This window comes from Pocillopora verrucosa, chromosome 2, assembly GCF_036669915.1.
Source record: "Pocillopora verrucosa isolate sample1 chromosome 2, ASM3666991v2, whole genome shotgun sequence".
NCBI lineage: Eukaryota > Metazoa > Cnidaria > Anthozoa > Scleractinia > Pocilloporidae > Pocillopora > Pocillopora verrucosa.
Window position 1 is genome coordinate 19,294,290 of NC_089313.1, and position 18,847 is coordinate 19,313,136.

The 18,847-nt window shown below is 38.2% G+C and overlaps 3 protein-coding genes and 1 long non-coding RNA gene across 5 annotated transcripts; 3 read left to right on the forward strand and 1 right to left on the reverse strand.

Moving 5' to 3' along the window:
• The first annotated feature begins 1,463 nt into the window (after positions 1 to 1,463).
• Positions 1,464 to 4,225, forward strand: LOC131790701 (uncharacterized). The gene is made up of 2 exons (XM_059107952.2): positions 1,464 to 2,082; positions 2,416 to 4,225. The coding sequence occupies exons 1-2, from the start codon at positions 1,562 to 1,564 to the stop codon at positions 3,113 to 3,115; spliced, it is 1,221 nt and encodes a 406-aa protein (XP_058963935.2). The 5' UTR covers positions 1,464 to 1,561; the 3' UTR covers positions 3,116 to 4,225.
• A 310-nt stretch (positions 4,226 to 4,535) lies between these two features.
• LOC131790711 (neurexin-3-like) lies at positions 4,536 to 11,835 on the forward strand. Of its 2 annotated transcripts, none has more exons than XM_066162128.1 (5): positions 4,536 to 5,221; positions 7,378 to 7,601; positions 8,402 to 8,921; positions 9,591 to 9,820; positions 10,525 to 11,835. In XM_066162128.1, the coding sequence occupies exons 1-5, from the start codon at positions 4,617 to 4,619 to the stop codon at positions 10,827 to 10,829; spliced, it is 1,884 nt and encodes a 627-aa protein (XP_066018225.1). In that variant the 5' UTR covers positions 4,536 to 4,616; the 3' UTR covers positions 10,830 to 11,835. The 2 variants fall into 2 exon arrangements, with proteins under 2 accessions (XP_066018225.1, XP_066018226.1); XM_066162129.1 differs by having other exon boundaries at positions 10,552 to 11,835.
• A 2,487-nt stretch (positions 11,836 to 14,322) lies between these two features.
• On the reverse strand, positions 14,323 to 16,363 carry LOC131790706 (uncharacterized). The gene is made up of 3 exons (XR_010716626.1): positions 16,168 to 16,363; positions 15,989 to 16,074; positions 14,323 to 15,820 (listed from the first exon to the last, which is right to left on the reverse strand). It is a non-coding gene; the product is annotated as an uncharacterized lncRNA (long non-coding RNA).
• A 55-nt stretch (positions 16,364 to 16,418) lies between these two features.
• Positions 16,419 to 18,720, forward strand: LOC131790662 (uncharacterized). The gene is made up of 2 exons (XM_059107895.2): positions 16,419 to 16,981; positions 17,318 to 18,720. The coding sequence occupies exons 1-2, from the start codon at positions 16,461 to 16,463 to the stop codon at positions 18,015 to 18,017; spliced, it is 1,221 nt and encodes a 406-aa protein (XP_058963878.2). The 5' UTR covers positions 16,419 to 16,460; the 3' UTR covers positions 18,018 to 18,720.
• The last annotated feature ends 127 nt before the right edge of the window (positions 18,721 to 18,847 follow it).

The window sequence follows — 18,847 nt, forward strand, 5'->3', positions numbered from 1 at the left end:
GATACTCCAAAAATAATCACTTTTCTCTCTTAGTTGAAGATCTTCCGTATCGTCAGACCCATGTCTGCACCTGTGGCGACGCATAAGCAACCATATCTGACCACAGCTGATAGAAAATACTTGGGGAACATAGACTTACTAATAAAAACAAAATACCGGTAACCGTCCAATTGAGACAACCTGACATTGCGACCTGAAACTTTCTTCACACAAGACACACAGTAAGCCCCGATCGTGACCGCAAGAATATGTTATGATCATTCCATACACAGTGGCTCTGGTGACACCTCAAAACGAGCCTGTTTCTGCGAAAACTATCAGCCATGAAATCAAATTTATGTTCATTAATTGATATTCCCAATAAGGCCAGTTCTCAGTCGAACAATTTGCTGTAATGCGAATTGATTAGATCTACAAGCCCCCTTTAACTGTACAGAGGTGCTCAAAAATGAATAACCCTTAACCCTTCGACAAGTAATCACCAGCCAAAATCCAACCAGTGGTCAGCTGTTTCTCAAGGGCAAATAAATTCATAAAGTTCTCCTCCCTCAACCCACCAATGAAATTTAAGTCTGTTTCTTTTGATTCTAATGTGCAGTAAATCAGTTGAAAAGAACTATTTTTCATATACCTATGTGTCTACTTTTTGGATAAATAATGAGAAACTAAACAAGAAGTAAAAACCACAAGCATGCATATGACCATGCAACCACTCAGGGGGGTTTTCATTAGCTAAATTAATGACATATTTACTCCTTGATCACAATCAAAAATACATTCTGGTGTGGTGTTATTGCAGAGCGCTCAGCCAACAACACAGGAGGCTATGACCGTGAAAAATCGTTGATAAAAAAAATCGAAGCGCGTACGTTTTGTCGATCTACGATTTTTATTCATTCGTGTACATCACCATCGCGTTCAAGTGACTTTTAATTTTTTAGCCAATGTGATATAAAATAGTTCAAGTTTTCATCAAAGGAGTGCATTCTATTACTAAAAAGGACCACTTTTAATTTTAAGACGAGACAGAAATTTGAACTGATATCAGAATATTTTAGGACAATTTTTGTCCTAAACCACAGTGAATGAACAGTCATAAATATGTATAACTGAATTTAAAAAACTGGAATTAGCACAATTTGTAAAACTATACTCAGTTTGTACTCAGGTAGAGACATATTTTCTGGACCAAATCTTCAGTACTTTAAAATCGTCCCAAGGATTGAAAGAAATTAAATCAGACACTTTCCATTTTAAGTCTTTGATACATTTTTCACGTTTCCGTGTGGTGCAACTTTCAATGATGTGTACACGTGTTTTTCAGTCAAAAATGTTAATGAGTTCGTATGTTAAATAATTACACTGATCTTATCGCACTTTAAGCGAATATCTTTGATTTATGACATCCTTTAAAAGATAAAAACATCGTCCTGCTGCATTTCAGCAGTTCTGGGTTACAACTATTGAACGTACAGCGTGGCATTCACGCGCAGGAACGCAGCAAAGCTGAGCACGTGCGCTTTGCGAAAACTGCGACAGTGTTTCGTTATAGAACTGAACGATGTACTCGTGTGTCTCCCTAATACTTTTCGGTCTTTTCGCACAAGAAATCAGGGGAGAAATTCATTCGGAAAACACCAGTGAAGGTGCCTTCTTTTCCTACAATACAGAGTCTTCTTATGCAGCATTTGAGGCATGGCGAATACCTGGAGAGCTATCATTCCTTTTCAAAACTAACAAGCCCACTGCAATTCTCGCTTACCAAGGTGACGGCAACTACAAATACTTCGATTTGTTCCTTGTCCAAGGAAAGCTCCGCGCGCGGGCAAGATTTAACACCTGTAGACTAAGAAAACTGATAGTTGATGGAAACTTCTCTGATTCTCTTTGGCATAGAGTTCGCTTGACAAGAGGGAATGAAGAAGTCACCCTAACTGTGGATGGATGTAAAACAGAATCTTCTCCCTGCCAATTTGCCGCTTCTGTTTCACAAGACTGGAAAATTCTCTACGTGGGTAATATTCCATTGCATACCATTTCTCATGATCTGGCAAATCCACAAAGCGGCGTCGAATTAATTGAGTAAGTAGAAAAATGATTTCTTTATTACTATCATTCTATGAGGCAGACATCTAACACACCCTACTGACGCAATCTATTTCAAATCGCATGAAAACATTTCTTTCTATTCAAGATAGCAGAATGAAAAGAAAACTTTTACAAGAAAAAAATGAGATGAGATGTCAAAATGCTTATGAAAAATGCATAACTTGAGAGTATTAAAACTTTACCAAGTGGTTTACAAGGCGAAAAAATTATCATTAATTACTGAAAAATACGTCATATTTATTACGTTTAAGGTTGTAGTTCAGTTTATAAACCTTTTATGCCTGTTGACAACTTTGATTTACGCAGATTCCAGGGTTGCATCGGTCATGTGACTCAAACTACACCTGAACACAGTCCCAAGCCATTAGCACTGCTTCATAGCAATTTGACTGGTGCCAACTGTCAGAGTGAATGCAGTTCTGGCGGGAAATGTGATCCAATTGCTGACGTTACCATGAAAGAATGCGAATGTCCCGGATACGGAAATAGAGCAGTGACCTGCAGGCGTTACTTAGCCCTTCCCAAAGCGAATTTCAGTGATTCAGCCAAAGTTAGCGCTTCGCCTTTATCTCCCTCAACATCTCTGGGCTTCTCTTGCAAAATCACGCCCACCGTTTTTTCCAAGGGCGAGATGATTATGAAAGCCACGTCTTCATCTGAAATAAGTTGGAGGTCAAGCATAACCCGTTTCCTGTCAGCGACGACGCATGCACGAGAAACTCCTAAAGTGGAAGGGCAACATGCCGACAAAGCAGTTGTGCGTCATTCGCACTCGGTTCCAGGTCTCTTCAACCGTTCACAACATCTTGTCACAACTCACTCGAGCTCGCTTCCACCAACAGTACTGTTCCCCAGCTCAGCAGGAGTTCCTCTTGGCAGTTCTGTCAATGATAATACCTCGGTTGTGATGGCAAAAAAGAACAGTGCTTTACGAAGTCTCGGATCATGGGTCTTCGTTTACTTTCCAGTGACTATGTCAGTTGCCAACACCCTTATAAATCTGTAAATACTTCAATATTTGTGTGGTAGCTCTGCTCGTCTGATAGGTTTTAAACAATGGATTTAGTAACTCAGGCTGAGGTCTTTGGAGCAAGATGTACTGAAGCGGAAAATTTTGAAGGTGATTAAATTCATGGGAAGTATAATTCAAGTGAGGATATTGTCTTCGTGTCCGAATGAGCCCAAACACCAAAGACATTCTGATACTCATGGCCCAATCATGGATGAGATGAATCAGTTTCAAACATATCTTTCTTTTGCTTTTCGATATGGTGGTAATTCAATAATGTAAAAAAAACTGGAGTATTTGTCTTGATCCTCGAGAAAACTTGCTGAAATGGAGCTGGTTTTAATGTCGCTGAGCAAGAGAAGAAGTTGTCTGACGACCTCTTATGGCCCAGATGTGAATGAACGAAATTTGACATTGTAAGATCAGAAGTTAGGACGGGCATTAACATGAACAAGAATTCTTCGAGGAAAAGAGAACGTCAATAATTAAAAATCCTTTCGGTTGATGCGGTCTAATATAATTTTTTTAGAAATAGCTTCTTCAGCCCCACAAATCTTGCTTGATAACAGATACTGGACTTCTACCATGAGAATTCTCGAAGAATAGAAACTGCTAGTTTAGAATATTGCATCATGTCTCGTATCGCAAGAAAAGTCAATGATTTCAGCACTCACCTAAGGAGGTCGATTTCAACAACATTTTTGAAAATTTTTACAATATCTTTAAACACTTTACAAAACGCTCTTTTAGCGAAATTAGGCTGTTTTAGCTAATGTACTTCAGTTTAAGAGCGAAAGAGACCAACCAATTCATAATATGATTAAGAGTACTTTTGAACTTATCATTTCTCACCTCTTAATAGCAAGTTTGACATGGTTCATTTCTGCAATTTAAACCAATATCTGTTAGATTCTATGAATGCAAACAGCGTTTTTCAGATGAATTGAAGGACAATCTGGATTTCAATGTAATTTCTCATTATCCTGAGCCACTCGTAAAGAGTTAATAACAAATATATGTACGAAAGTGCTCAACAGAACTTCTTGAGTGCAAATGGATACAGATTTTATTAAAAGAGCTTGAGCCGATGATGTCATAAAAATAACTCGAAACATACGACGTTTCAAAATTAAATGGTTTAAATGACATACGTTTGAAATCACGTCCATTTTTTTTTTTTAATTATCAAAGGATAATTTTCTGTTCGACCAAACATTAACTTTAGGTTAAACTACGGATTTTTAAAAAAGAAACTAAGGCAATGATCAGGGTAATTATTTTCAAATCAATGTCAATCAATTGTGGGATTACGTCTCCCCTCAGTTGTCAATACACGGGAATATGAGAGGTCATTTAAATTCACAATTCATCCCTAACCGCAATGTTATCGCTTTTTAGAAGAGCTGCAAACATCTGGTTGCGGGAATTTTAATTTCAGTACCTTTACAGAGCTTAGATCGCATAAAAAGCGCGAAAATTTTTGCTCCGTGTTCGGTAAATGATATATTTTGCGAGGGGAACAGTTTGTAGCCCAAATCGAATCTTACTTAAAATGTTAAAAGTGTGGCTAACTGTTCAGATTTGTTTGGCGATTACCATCTGCCAGCGATCCATCCATGGCGGACTTTCACAGCGAAGAAATTCAAAAAACAACACCTGGAAGTATGGCAACTTTGCTTACTCTGCTTACAGATCAGTACAATTTACAGATAATTCCACAATCGTCATCCGCTTCAAAACAACAAAAACACATGGAATGCTGTTTTACATGGATGATGGCAGCGTTCAAGAGTTCATGGATGCATTCCTGTTAAACGGGCTATTAAGAGTTCGTATTTCTATGGGCAAATGCACGGGAAATCAGAGGTTTATAAACGGCTCGTTTGCCGACCTCAAATGGCACAAACTCACTTTACAACGAATGTCCGAATCAGTGATTGTAGAGGTGGACAGCTTGGAATTAATCTATCTCTGTCGCGGACTTAAAAGAACTGACTTCAACAAATATGGGCCTTTTTTTGTGAGCTTCTTCCCGCTCCAAGAGTGGGGCAAAATCAAGTGGAATTTTCGCGATTCTTTTTCGACTGCTTTAGCATTTGGCGGGTAAGTTAGTCAACCAATAAGAATAAACAAGGACCCAGACAGGCAAATACTATTAGAGGATTTTATTTAAACCAGAGGCCTAATGGAAACTGGCTGCTGTTCATCGCTAAGATCATATTCTAGTGAAATCATAGCCAGTTTAAGAGGACCATGTTGCAAAATTTACTGTCGGTTGCCTAGTGCGCCAATGTATTAAAAATTCGCATGGTATAATGCGCTGACCTTTACTGACATTCGTAAGTATATTTAAGGATTTTCGTAAATGTTTTGACCACAACTGAACCTATTCCCATCATCTGTGAAAGGAAAAACCCCAAGTTTATTTGAAAATAATGAAGAACAAAACATTTCAATCACCGTGGGAAAAATAATATAAGGTACTACTGATGTAAGTGTATATAGGCGGCTGGCTTTCCCTGAATGACCACAGTGTGCATTTCGAATAGAACAAGAAGATAGACCTGCCTTGTACAGGAAAATAGACCCACTTAGTTGCTTTCATTTGGAAAGTTATTATCGTGGTACTACTTCTCTGAGGCTTTCATATGATTGGTCAAATCACGCAATGAAGATGCGTTGATGCGTTTACAAACTTTAAGTTAGAATCATCTCTTACAGCAAACCATTGGTAATTTATGATGTGAGTGCGCGTCAGACATGACATGATCCTAATTGGTTATGTAACGATCTTATCAATCAAGAGCGAGAGCTATAATTGTTGTTTTTCGACACCTGCGAAATATTCAATCATCTCACTGATCATGAATTCTCGAAATTCATTTTTTGTTCGTTTGTCACTTGTATTTATGTTGGCTCGTTGATTAGGGATTTACCATCCTTGCACTAAGTGAATCTTTAATCCGGCTGCATACTTGAAACTCCTGGTATCGTTTAAGTTTCTCTCAACATGGTTACTCAGCCAGTAGAGGATGCGTGAAAATGATGCCAGTCCGGTGGGCGAAAAGTCAACCAATTCATCAGTTGTGAAATAAGATTCTCCTTTGGTGCAAGTCGCTGACGCAAACCTAGAGCACAAAGATACATTTTGAAAAACTCTTACCAGGGTGAACCTTTCTGTTTACCAAGGATAAAAACATGTTTTTATCCCGAGTTCTCGTTGGCTTCTTACAGTGTTTTGCTTTGTTCTGATTGGTTTTCTTGATTCATGACGTAACTCCGGGCAAATCCTGTTCTTCAGTAATATTTTAAAATCGATTAAGGAAAAGTTGCGAGCATGCGCATTGTGATCAGTCTGTGGTTGCGCGACCAATCAGAATTAATCGCTTAGCTAAGTTAAGAGCGCTTTTGGATTGAGTGTCGTATAACATAAACTAAAGTGATCAAAACAATCAGGATAATATCTCAAGGTGCAAATGAAACCTCAAAGCAAAAAGATACATACTCCCTGAAGCGGACCGATCACAGAGCAAAGTAAGGCACGGACGCAATTACTACGCATTTCTTTCGATGTGTATTTGAATATTGGTCTGATGGAAAAGCGTCAATAAAACAAATGCAAGCATTTTTTTGAGCCCGGTGAAGACAAATCGGAATATCACCTACTTTCTGTTGATTTTTAATCTTTGTTCACAGCCATTATTTAGAATTTTCAAGAACTGAGAATTGTACGCGTGTCATTAAAAGGTCTGAGTGGGATCTCCTTCAATCAAATAAGTTAATAAATTTATCGATGTAACAAAAAGAACAGCTTTAAGTGTTTAACAGGCCGAAATATTTTTCAGGAGTAAATTTACCATATTTATCCTTAAAGACGGTCAGTTTCCTGCGTACTTAGGTTAGAGGCTAAGCGCACAGATAAAAAGAACTGAGATCGAGAAAATCACTCAGTTTGAGTGGAGATTTTGACCCTGAAACCAAACTTTAAGGAGAGATCAATAAAACGCATTTTTAAAAAAATAATAATTAAGTTATGCCTATAATTTTGAGCGCTTTCTTTAAGAAGATAAGATAAAAAACAATCAAACTACCCAAAAGGCAACATCGTGACACACACCTCCCTCTGATAGTTAACACTGATCGCGGGATGTACAAAGAACTCCAGTTGTGGATAACTTGATCAAAACAACATCTGACCCATCAAAGATAAATAATAAAAAGCACATGGCACAAACTTGAATTGTTTTCTTCCTTCCTAGATTTGAGGGGTGTATAAAAACACCAAAGTTCGCTGTAGGCGACCAAAAGTTACGCCGCGCCTCTCTTTGGAAAAGTGAGCGTGCCGTGGAGGGTTGCCGTGACGCATGCAAAGATCCCAGTTTTGGAGGAAAATGTTACAATGGTGGGAAATGTGTGAACAAGATCGTGAGGAGAGAATGTGATTGCAGCAAGACTCGATTCAATGGTCCAAACTGCTCCCGAGGTAACAGATATAAGCTTCAATTGTTAACTTGAGTGATATATTCACAAATGTTTTATAACTAAATAAATCATTGTCAGTACAGGAAAGTTCACCTTCATTGACGAGGTCTTTCCTTGATTTCCTTCAATCTATTTTAATCTGTTTAAGGTCGAAGCAGTTTTCTCCTTTGTTGAGTTTGAAGGTCTGTTCAGGCAACATCGCTTTTTGTTTTCAGTTGTTTGGTTCTCTAGTGTGAGTTGTCTAAGAGCAGATTAATAGAAAACAAGACATAAGTGAGATAAATTCAGAACTGTTCCGGCTGACAGCAGAGAAACAGCCTAGATTTTTTGAACCATAGAAAGGAAACAATCCAAACCAGACTTATTCAGATTTTTCTTACGCTGACATCTTGAATTGTGCTCAACTATGCGAAATTAATGCTTTTGGTTAACCGATTTGCGTTTGAAATGTGAGTAAGTATGAAGACTCGATAACCATCTGGCGGAGTAACCGCTTGGTAACCCATTAATAAAGGAAAGTAAATTTAATTGTGATTTATCGACGGATTAAATTTCTGTTTATTAATATTTCATTTCATCTGGTTTTGAATAAACTGTATTTTCTCCGTAAATGTCTGGAAAGACTGAGTTCTTACAGACCATTTGATCTCGCCACTTAGTAAAGACATTCAAGTTTGATCCAGAAGTTTCTCCATAAATCTCGAGAGTGAAGCAAGTCGGGCGTTTCATTAAATTTTTAACTACCAATTAATGATCTTTGAATCATAGCCATGGAGGTATTTTCTCTATTTTGCCCGTTAGTTGCTCTCCTCGACTCCGTAGCGGGGCTGCATTTCCACGAAGGTGCCGATTGGTCTTTCGCAGAGTTCAGAGGTTGGGCCATGTCCAGAAGAAGTGAGCTGCAGTTCTACTTTAAAACAGGTGCAAGTAGATCTGCTTTACTCCTGTATCAGGATAACAAAATAAAGAACACTGATAACGATTTCCTTGAAATGTCCTTGAACAGTGATGGCTACGTTCAGCTTTACGTCCGGGGAAATCGGTGCTTCCCTGAGAAACGCACGATTCGTCAAAACTTTACCGACGATACCTGGCATCTGGTGACAATTGCAAGAAATAGTTTTCTTCTCAATTTCAGCGTCGATGATATTACAGCTGAAACGATCTCTTGCGTGGCACCTCCACAGTTATCTGGATTCGATGGCAAAGCAATAAACTCTCTTTATATTGGGGGAATTCCGTTCCTTGATTCCCAGGGAGATCCAACCCTCAAAGCATGGTCCCTGACCGGTCTGTTCCAAAAAGTAGGCCAAGAATACAGGTGAGAAACGAGAAAGAGAGTGGCGTGACATAGCGAGATGTGCGAAATAACGAGATAGGTCAATTGTAATTTCTTTTCAGACATCGTTTGCAATACAAGTCTGATTGAAAATTTGTTGTAATTAACTGTTTTGATTCAATTCCTGGGTAAAGTAACTAACTTAGTTATACTATTGCGAGTGATTTTCATTTCAATGCCTTATGATTATTCAAAATCAAAATTGATAACATTTTGGTTGAAGTAGTAGATGAGTTGTGTGTCTTCCCTATTCAACATCATAAAACTGATTTTCAGCTTTGAGCCGCTGACGTCAAAAGTGAAAAGCTTATTGGATTAATTTTAAGGCTTATTTGATTTTCATGGTAGCCAGTCAAAATTGGCTGATTTTTTGCGCTGTAGAATAGTTTTCCCATAATTTTTATTGATATTTAAAACAAAAAAATTTCCCGATGTCGTTTTAAGCAGAAAATGTCACGATGTTATAAATATATGTGATAGAGAAAAGCCGCAACTCGCTTTTAACCCAAGATTACAGAAAAAATCTACTGAATTTTTTTCTCTCCTAAAGCAATCATATATATCTACTTCTTTTAAATAAATTTTTCCTGCTCCTCTAGGTAAATGAAGAAACAAACTGGAGATATCAATTTCTTTTTCTCTGATTTTCAGCTGGTTTCAAGGATGTGTTGCTCTCGTGAGATACAGCACCGATGCGAAGCGATTTCGGAATGCTAGGCTCGTGCGGTATGATGGTATTTCTAAAAACTGCAGTGGTGAGGCGTGTTCAAGTGCGGAACAGAACAAGTGTCAAAATGGAGGACGCTGTGTTGATCTGGTGGTCAGGGCCGAATGTGATTGTGAGAAAACTGGGTATTACGGTCGCTTTTGTGAACATAAAGGTATAATTCACTCACTAGACATAATGTTTTCTATTTGATTACGTTATCCTTTTGAAATGCCTTGTTTTTTTTATTCATTATGTTTTTCGACAAAGTGATAAATTTTTTAACCATAAAATCTTTCAAATCTGTTGCCACCTTTTGGGGAGCTATGCCCTACTAGCTCTGCATACGACATTTGAGTTAGCCAAAATACCTTAAACCTGCAATTTAACTCCAGGTATTTGTTGCCTTTCTTGTTAATTAAAGTGAATCTCTAATACAAAGTAGGTCACACATCCTGTCTAGGCAGTTCTGTGCAGAAAGGCGACTGCACGTGGCTGAAACCTGCAAGAAAGTGGTCTGCTATCAAAGACCCCTTGAGGAGGAAAAATTGGTCTCTTTCTTGACTTCATTACTTTGTACTTTGTATGACTTTGTGTAAATTTCGTATTGATTTAACTTTTCACCTTCATCATCATCATTGAGAGAAGGGTGTGCCTAATGTAGAGGTTGCTGAAACGAATTCGTCTCTAATAAATGTTGAAAATACATTTAGCTAATTGCTTTTCCCTAAGCAGCAAAAAGATAATCGCTTATATGAAATTAACCAATTTTGCTTTACACCACCCCACCACGATCTTCAAAATCAACTTTTTTAATAACACAATCATCATACTAATAGAGCATCAAAAGTTAATGGGTATAAAAAATTTTCACCACAGCAGTAAAGAAGTATATCAATTCAACAGGATCTTCACATGTGAACAGAATAGTTTCCAATGGAACAGATGTCACCGCACAAAAAAACAACACCAAAGACGACGACAATAACGTCAGTAGCGGTGGAGATGTAAATGCAGGCAATGGGGATGGCGACGATGTAAATGATCCAGGTAAAAGCACCAAAGGAGTAGCAGTGAGCGAAAGCAAGAAGGTCCATAATGGAGTTTCACCTCTGGTCGTTTCGCCGCCGGTTTGCTTTTTTCTTTACATGACAGCTTTACTCATCGACATTGATGTAGCCTGATAGTGTCCTGGTCCTCTGAAAGCTGGAGTCTCGGAAGAATCTCAAGCCTCAATAGTGTAGATAAAATTGCGCTTAATGGAGGGGTAGGTTCGAGAGTCGATCAACAGGCTGTTAGGTGACAGAATAACCGTATTAATACTTCATACTATCTATCTTTCAGAGGTTTAGACAGTAAGAATCTTTCAGCGTGGTAACCGCTTCAGAAATTCTCACCAGTTCCCGTTATTCTGCAAACAGTAAACTACATAGGTTCTATAAGATATCAACACCAAAAATTTCATAACTGATTTTGTCCAACGGTTTATTAAGTGCGCAATCTGCACCATGTTGTCACTTTTCATTCGTTCTCTGCAGAAAAGTATGATTGAATTTAAGCAGTGAATGACTCACGTTATTAGTTTTATTTAAAGAGTATTTCTCTCATCTGTATTTAAAATAACCAATGGATTTACGCAGGAAATGTGAAACTGTGTACATTAAGTAATTATTAATATGTATCTACACGCATCTTTTATACAATAATAATCACGTTAAAGAAGAAGAATGTAACTATAAGATATTTAAAAAATGTACTTCCTGCCTTAAAGAACGTTTTCAGTGAGTTTTTAGTGTAGCTAAAGAGTGGCGTATTACCACAGCTCGTCAGATCAAGAAAAATATAACAACTTAATGAGAACTTAAAGCGAAAAAAGCAAACGACCTTAGGCGCAGGGAAACGTAAGTGGCCAAGGCGCGATTGGTAAAAGTTTTGCCTCTAATTGGCTGGAACGATGGCGCAAGCTTTTAAAAGCTTTTAAAATTTCTCTAAGCACTTGATCGTGGTTTGTTTTCAAAGTAGTAGTGCTGCTGCTGTATGTAGCATGTCAATCAATCATGGGCAGAAATGAAGGACATCATGGCGGCCAAGCATGCGCAGAGTTTTCCTTATGTCCTTTAAAAATGTCCGAAGCTTCTAAGGATTTGTATGGCAAAGTTCTAATATTAAAAAATTTTGAAAAAATTAAAATAATTATCGTACTTGCGAGCATCGGTGTGCTATCGTGTTAGTGAGTTGCTGCTTTGGACGAAATTTCGAGGTTCACACTCGTTTCGTCTTTGATCCCAAACAAATTACGCAAATCCCATACAAGAGTCATATTGCACTTCCATACAAACACAGTAAATTGGCTGAAATAGCCAAACTTCCACCCGGCACATCCGCGAAAGAAGACAATATTGGTAGGTTGCGAGCATCGCGCTGCGAACAGGGGTCTCTTATCTCTCATTTGGTGCCGCTTTTTTGGATGAATGTGGCATTCTCTTTGATCCCCGTAAAGTTGAAGATTTGCAGTATTCATCGCGAACAGAACTTTCGCCTTTAGTCACGCAGAAAGGATATCGCAGAAGTTGGATCGACGGTTCTTCCCGAACAAATGGTTTCCGACGCCATTTGTACATTCAAAGGCTTCGTATCTTAGCTTGTTTACATAGGTCAGATGATATAAATAAAGAAAACTGATTGGTTCAAGGGTGATATTAAAAAATAACCGTGCTTTGCCGTAACGCTATCCATTCCGTGACATGGTTGCGTGACTTTCAATTTAGGCATAAACGTGACGCAAGTTTCTCATTTCTTTCCGGTCTCAATCTGTTATTTTGCAATAAAGTAATAAAACATCTTACCTCTCCAGTTTCGTAATCACTTGAAACATTTACAATGACGGACGCACCTCCTCCCAACTATATATTTAATACGAAATTGGCACCACAACCTCCTTCACTGAAATATGTCTCACAGTCCATGGCGGAAAATGTTGCATTTACCTTTGACATACCTTTCCCTATGCTTAAAGCTTGGAATGAATTCCTTGATAAACCAGAAAATGAAGGGACAGAGGAAGAAGAACACGTGGATGGTGAACTGACGCAAGGTCCGATCACGCTGGAAGTATTTCAGAAACGTATGAGGAAAAAATATAAAACTTACATAGACTTGTTTGAACTTATTATTCCTAGCAATCTGTTTTCTATCAGAAAATCGGAAGAAGTGAGAGAAGAGTTGAATGAATCTCTGCGAAAATTAGCTTCTTCTGTGAAGTCTCGATACAAGCAGATCAGGGGGAGAAAGGGCCTTGCCCTAAACTCGAAAATAAAAAAGTTCCATGTGTTTGAGAGACATGTTCAGTCAGCAGCAGAGCTGGAGAGGGAAAATGAACAACTAAAGGAGTTGAACTCTTCCCTGCATGAAGAAATTGAAGAGTGGAAATCAAACTATGCAAATTTGGAGGAAGAAAAGAGAAAAATGCTTCATGAAATGCAAGCTGAAATAAGAACACTTCAAGATGATGTTGAAAAAGCTGAGACTACAAATAAAGAATTAATTGATTATATTGAACGCCTGCAGACAGCTCAGCAAGACAAGGGGAAAGACATTTCTCAAGTAAAGAAAAAGTCGAGGACTTTGAAGACTTTCATGACAAGAGCTCAGACAGCACTGTGGTTTGCCAAGTCCTTTGGACTAGAAATTGAGTCAGTTGCCATGAAAGAAGTTTAGACTGGAAGCAAGCATAATGTAAAAATGGCCAGTGATGACCAGCAAGAAAACACTGCCACAGGGTTTGACTCCCTTTCAGAAGAGGAAAAAGAAAAAGTAGATAAAATTTTATTTCTATTAGACAAATTTTGTGTGGGGGACTCATTTTATCATGAGTTCTCAATGTATAATGATCTTCCTAAATCATATATAATCAAGCAACGGCGAACACAACTAAATGACATGTGCCATATTGTATCTACACCTGGGAGGGCTGAGGGGGCAGAAGTTTCATTCAAGGAACTTCTGAAGGAAAGGGTGCAAGATTTAATCGACCAAAATCCAGAATTTGATTTTGAAAATGAAATTGTTAAAGTTAAAATATTGGGGGATGGGGCAAGGATGACTCGCAATACAACCTTTATCATTCTTTCTTTGCTTTGTTGCAAAATAACAGTCATTTAATGTCAGCAAGGGGAAATAACACAATCGCCATTGTGAAGGGCTCAGAAAATTATGAAACACTGAAGGAGTCATTTGCTAATGTTTTTTCAGACATAAATGATCTAAATTCAATGACCAAAATCACAATGAATGGGAAAGAAATAAAACTTGAATTCTTTTTGGGGGGAGATTATAAATTCATTTTAATCATGTTGGGTCTCAAAGGTGCCACCTCATTCTATGCTTGTGCCTGGTGCAAAGTTCACAAAGATAAAAGATGGGATATGAACCATGAGGAAGATTTTTACAATAAGCCACCATTGCAAAGAACACTAAAAGAATTAAAAGAATTATCAAAAAAGGGCAGAGAAAATTTTTGCTGTGAACATGAGCCTCTATTAAACATTGAGTTAGATCATGTAATTTTAGACAAATTGCACCTTTTGCTTAGAGTAGTTGATGTGTTACTAAATAATTTACTGGAGGATGTATTACAGTGGGACAAAAAAGATGATTTAAATAAGAAAAGGGGAGAAAAGAAAGGTGTTCATCGAGAGAGGCTGCAGGCTGCAGTGCGCTCATGTGGGGTTAGTTTTGATATCTGGGAAAAAACCAATGCTGATGGAAAGGGATCAGGCACCTATGATTTTACAAGTTTGCTTGGGAATGACAAAAAGCAACTCCTGAGAGAGCTCCCAGGCAAAATTTTAAGTGTTGTTCAGACTTCAACTTCAAATACTGTCAAGAAAATATGGGAAGACTTTAGGGAACTATATACATTTATTGGAAGTGGTCAAAATTCAGATAAGCAAATTACAGATTTTTTTGAAAAGGCTAAAAGCTGGGTAAACCTTTTCATTTCTCTAAGAGACAAAAGAAAGGGCTATGAACGTGCACGAATAACACCGTATATCCATGCTATGGTGTTCCATATCCCCAAGTTCTTCAGGACCCACAAGTCTGTAAAAATTTTCACAGGGCAGGGTGTGGAGAAAAACAATGATTATGCTAGAAACATTGTATTACATAAATCAAATAAATGGGATGCTGCCTCAGATGTCCTAAAAGTTGAGGCCAGACAATGGGCACTACGTAAATCAGAAAGGGAGAAAAGGCCATATAATAAATCAAATACAGAATACTGGGAAAAAGATCTCCTTGAGGCAAGGAGCAAGAAAAGGAAAACAACATTTGATCCTGAAGAACCTGAGTAACGCTTAGTTTACCATGAGGGTAACATATATATCTAGGGTAGTCTCAGTAGACCACCACTGCACTGAACAATGGAGAGAACTCAGTATTGAAAAATAGAACAATAACAACAATGATTGCGATAGCAATCTCAAATACTACAAAACTATTGATTTTTTTGTTCTTTGGATTGTAAAAATGTTCTCTGGCATTCAATGAAGTGGAGGTCTACTCTTGTGTCCTTTATACTTACTTAACAAATTGAAAAACAGCCTGCACACCGCAAGTACTTCTAGGTTGTAAATATGAAAAATTTGACTCAATATAAGAATATGTGATGAACTACTACAAAAATATAGATTTTCTATTTTGTAATAAATACACAATGCCAAATAGAATCAAATCAAGTCTTGGTTTCTTTAATTTGTCTCATGTCAGGCTGCATGCTGCTTTACAAAAAGAAATACTCAATTTTTCTGGCCTATATCGTGGGCAAGGTGTAATTGACTCCCCTGTCAAGCTATGAGTCTTTGGACTCCATGACAAAAACAATCTGACCTTCACAGGAAAGTCAATTTGCACCCCATCCCCTATACTATCTATTAGCCTGTGCCATCCATTAGGAAAGTGGCATCTTATAAAATCCTGTTTTTCAAGGAGGATGTATCCACTGTCATTACTTTTCCGTCCCTTATCTTTAAACAAAAAGTTAAAAAAAGTGTGGTTAAAAGCAATGACAGTGGGTAATTGAGACTTTGATTTTAACTGCTCTAAAATACCAATGTGGAGACCCTCACTGGCATCAGCAATCTCTTGCTGTGTGAGCCTTGGGTTGTTGAATGACCTAAGGGCAAGGAAAAAACATTCATCTTAAAAAATAGCATTACAATTTTTACATTGAATAGGAAATTATTACATACAAGCAGAGAATATCAACAGAGAAAACCAATGTAACGGATTTCTCCTGTTTTTTGTGTAATTATAAAGCTGTTAATCACACATGATATCTCACCTCAAAGCAAAGGCGTTTAAATTCTCTTCTGGCTCCCAGGAGTTTTGTAGGCTCGAGTAGCCCTTCCACTTGATGAAATATTCAATCTAGACCAACGATTGAGTAAGGTTTAACGAGTATTCGTTATGAAAGAGAGATTCATTTCAGTCAAACACTCGGAGCAAAGTAGATTCGCTTACCTTTTTCTTACTGACTCTTTTTGAAACGACTCTTTCGATCTCGTAGAATCTAGATTTTTTCTCTTTCTCTCTGTGTAAAAATCCGCGGTACTGAGATCATTCAGCGATTTGTAAAACAAAATTCTTGGCATTTCGCTCACTGATAGCTTTTCGACTGCTTCACAACCAAGCTACGCAGACTCAGCAGGGTCGAAATGTACAGAATAGAGCCCGCGTCACGAACCACTGAGTGTCCTAAATTTATGCGTGCGCTTTGCGAAAACTGCGACAGCGTTTCGTTAGAGAACTGAACGATGTACTCGTGTGTCTCCCTAATACTTTTCGGTCTTTTCGCACAAGAAATCAAGGGAGAAATTCCTTCGGAAAACACCAGTGAAGGTGCCTTCTTTTCCTACAATACAGAGTCTTCTTATGCAGCATTTGAGGCATGGCGAATACCTGGAGAGCTATCATTCCTTTTCAAAACTAACAAGCCCACTGCCTTTCTCGCTTACCAAGGTGACGGCAACTACGAATACTTCGATTTGTTCCTTGTCCAAGGAAAGCTCCGCGCGCGGGTAAGATTTAACACCTGCAGACAAAGAGAACTGATAGTTAATGGAAACTTCTCTGATTCTCTTTGGCATAGAGTTCGCTTGACAAGAGGGAATGAAGAAGTCACCCTAACTGTGGATGGATGTAAAACAGAATCTTCTCCCTGCCAATTTGCCGCTTCTGTTTCACAAGACTGGAAAATTCTCTACGTGGGTAATATTCCATTGCATACCATTTTTCTTGATCTGGCAAATCCACAAAGCGGCTCCGAATTTATTGAGTAAGTAGAAAAATGATTTCTTTATTACTATCATTCTATATGAGGCAGACATCTAACACACCCTACAGACGCACATCTATTTAAAATCGCATGAAAACATTTCTTTTTATTCAAGATAGCAGAATGAAAAGAAAACTTTTGCAAGAAAAAAATGAGATGAGATGTCAAAATGCTTATGAAAAATGCATAACTTGAGAGTATTAAAACTTTACCAAGTGGTTTACAAGGCGAAAAAATTATCATTAAGTACTGAAAAATACGTCATATTTATTACGTTTAAGGTTGTAGTTCAGTTTATAAACCTTTTATGCCTGTTGACAACTTTGATTTACGCAGATTCCAGGGTTGCATTGGTCATGTGACTCAAACTACACCTGAACGCAGTCCCAAGCCATTAGCACTGCTTCATAGCAATTTGACTGGTGCCAACTGTCAGAGTGAATGCAGTTCTGGCGGGAAATGTGATCCAATTGCTGACGTTACCATGAAAGAATGCGAATGTCCCGGATACGGAAATAGAGCAGTGACCTGCAGGCGTTACTTAGCCCTTCCCAAAGCGAATTTCAGTGATTCAGCCAAAGTTAGCGCTTCGCCTTTATCTCCCTCAACATCTCTGGGCTTCTCTAGCAAAATCACGCCTACCGTTTTATCCAAGGGCGAGATGATTGTGAAAGCCACGTCTTCATCTAAAATAAGTTGGAGGTCAAGCATAACCCGTTTCCAGTCAGCGACGACGCATGCACGAGAAACTCCTAAAGTGGAAGGGCAACATGCCGACAAAGCAGTTGTGCGTCATTCGCACTCGGTTCCAGGTCTCTTCAACCGTTCACAACATCTTGTCACAACTCACACGAGCTCGCTTCCGCCAACAGTACTGTTCCCCAGCTCAGCAGGAGTTCCTCTTGGCAGTTCTGTCAATGATAATACCTCGGCTGTGATGGCAAAAAAGAACAGTGCTTTACGAAGCCTCGGATCATGGGTCTTCGTTTACTTTGCAGTGACTACGTCAATTGCCAACACCCTTATAAATCTGTAAATACTTCAATATTTGTGTGGTAGCTCTGCTCGTCTGATAGGTTTTAAACAATGGATTTAGTAACTAAATAACTTTTCAGCAAGATGTACTGAAGCCGAAAATTTTGAAGGTGATTAAATTCATGGGAAGCATAATTCAAGTGAGGATATTGTCTTCGTGTCCGAATGAGCCCAAACACCAAAGACATTCTGATACTCATGGCCCAATCATGGATGAGATGAATCAGTTTCAAACATATCTTTCTTTTGCTTTTCGATATGGTGGTAATTCAATAATGTAAAAAAAACTGGAGTATTTGTCTTGATCCTCGAGAAAACTTGCTGAAATGGAGCTGGTTTTAATGTCGCTGAGCAAGAGAAGAAGTTGTCTGACGACCTCTTATGGCCCAGATGTGAATGAACGAAATTTGACATTGTAAGATCAGAAGTTAGGACGGGCATTAACATGAACAAGAATTCTTCGAGGAAAAGAGAACGTCAATAATTAAAAATCCTTTCGGTTGATGCGGTCTGATATAATTTTTTTAGAAATAGCTTCTTCAGCCCCACAAATCTTGCTTGATAACAGATACTGGACTTCTACCATGAGAATTCTCGAAGAATAGAAACTGCTAGTTTAGAATATTGCATCATGTCTCGTATCGCAAGAAAAGTCAATGATTTCAGCACTCACCTAAGGAGGTCGATTTCAACAACATTTTTGAAATTTTTACAATATCTTTAAACACTTTACAAAACGCTCTTTTAGCGAAATTAGGCTGTTTTAGCTAATGTACTTCAGTTTAAGAGCGAAAGAGACCAACCAATTCATAATATGATTAAGAGTACTTT

Excerpts from the sequence above, each read along its gene's own strand:
- LOC131790701 (XM_059107952.2), top strand. The coding sequence starts at position 1,562 with ATGTACTCGTGTGTCTCCCTAATACTTTTCGGTCTTTTCGCACAAGAA. Across the intron at positions 2,083-2,415 it reads AGCGGCGTCGAATTAATTGA|ATTCCAGGGTTGCATCGGTC; the intron begins GTAAGTAGAAAA and ends TGATTTACGCAG.
- LOC131790711 (XM_066162128.1), top strand. The coding sequence starts at position 4,617 with ATGATATATTTTGCGAGGGGAACAGTTTGTAGCCCAAATCGAATCTTA. Across the intron at positions 7,602-8,401 it reads TGGTCCAAACTGCTCCCGAG|TTGCTCTCCTCGACTCCGTA; the intron begins GTAACAGATATA and ends TTTGCCCGTTAG. Across the intron at positions 8,922-9,590 it reads AAAGTAGGCCAAGAATACAG|CTGGTTTCAAGGATGTGTTG; the intron begins GTGAGAAACGAG and ends TCTGATTTTCAG.
- LOC131790662 (XM_059107895.2), top strand. The coding sequence starts at position 16,461 with ATGTACTCGTGTGTCTCCCTAATACTTTTCGGTCTTTTCGCACAAGAA. Across the intron at positions 16,982-17,317 it reads AGCGGCTCCGAATTTATTGA|ATTCCAGGGTTGCATTGGTC; the intron begins GTAAGTAGAAAA and ends TGATTTACGCAG.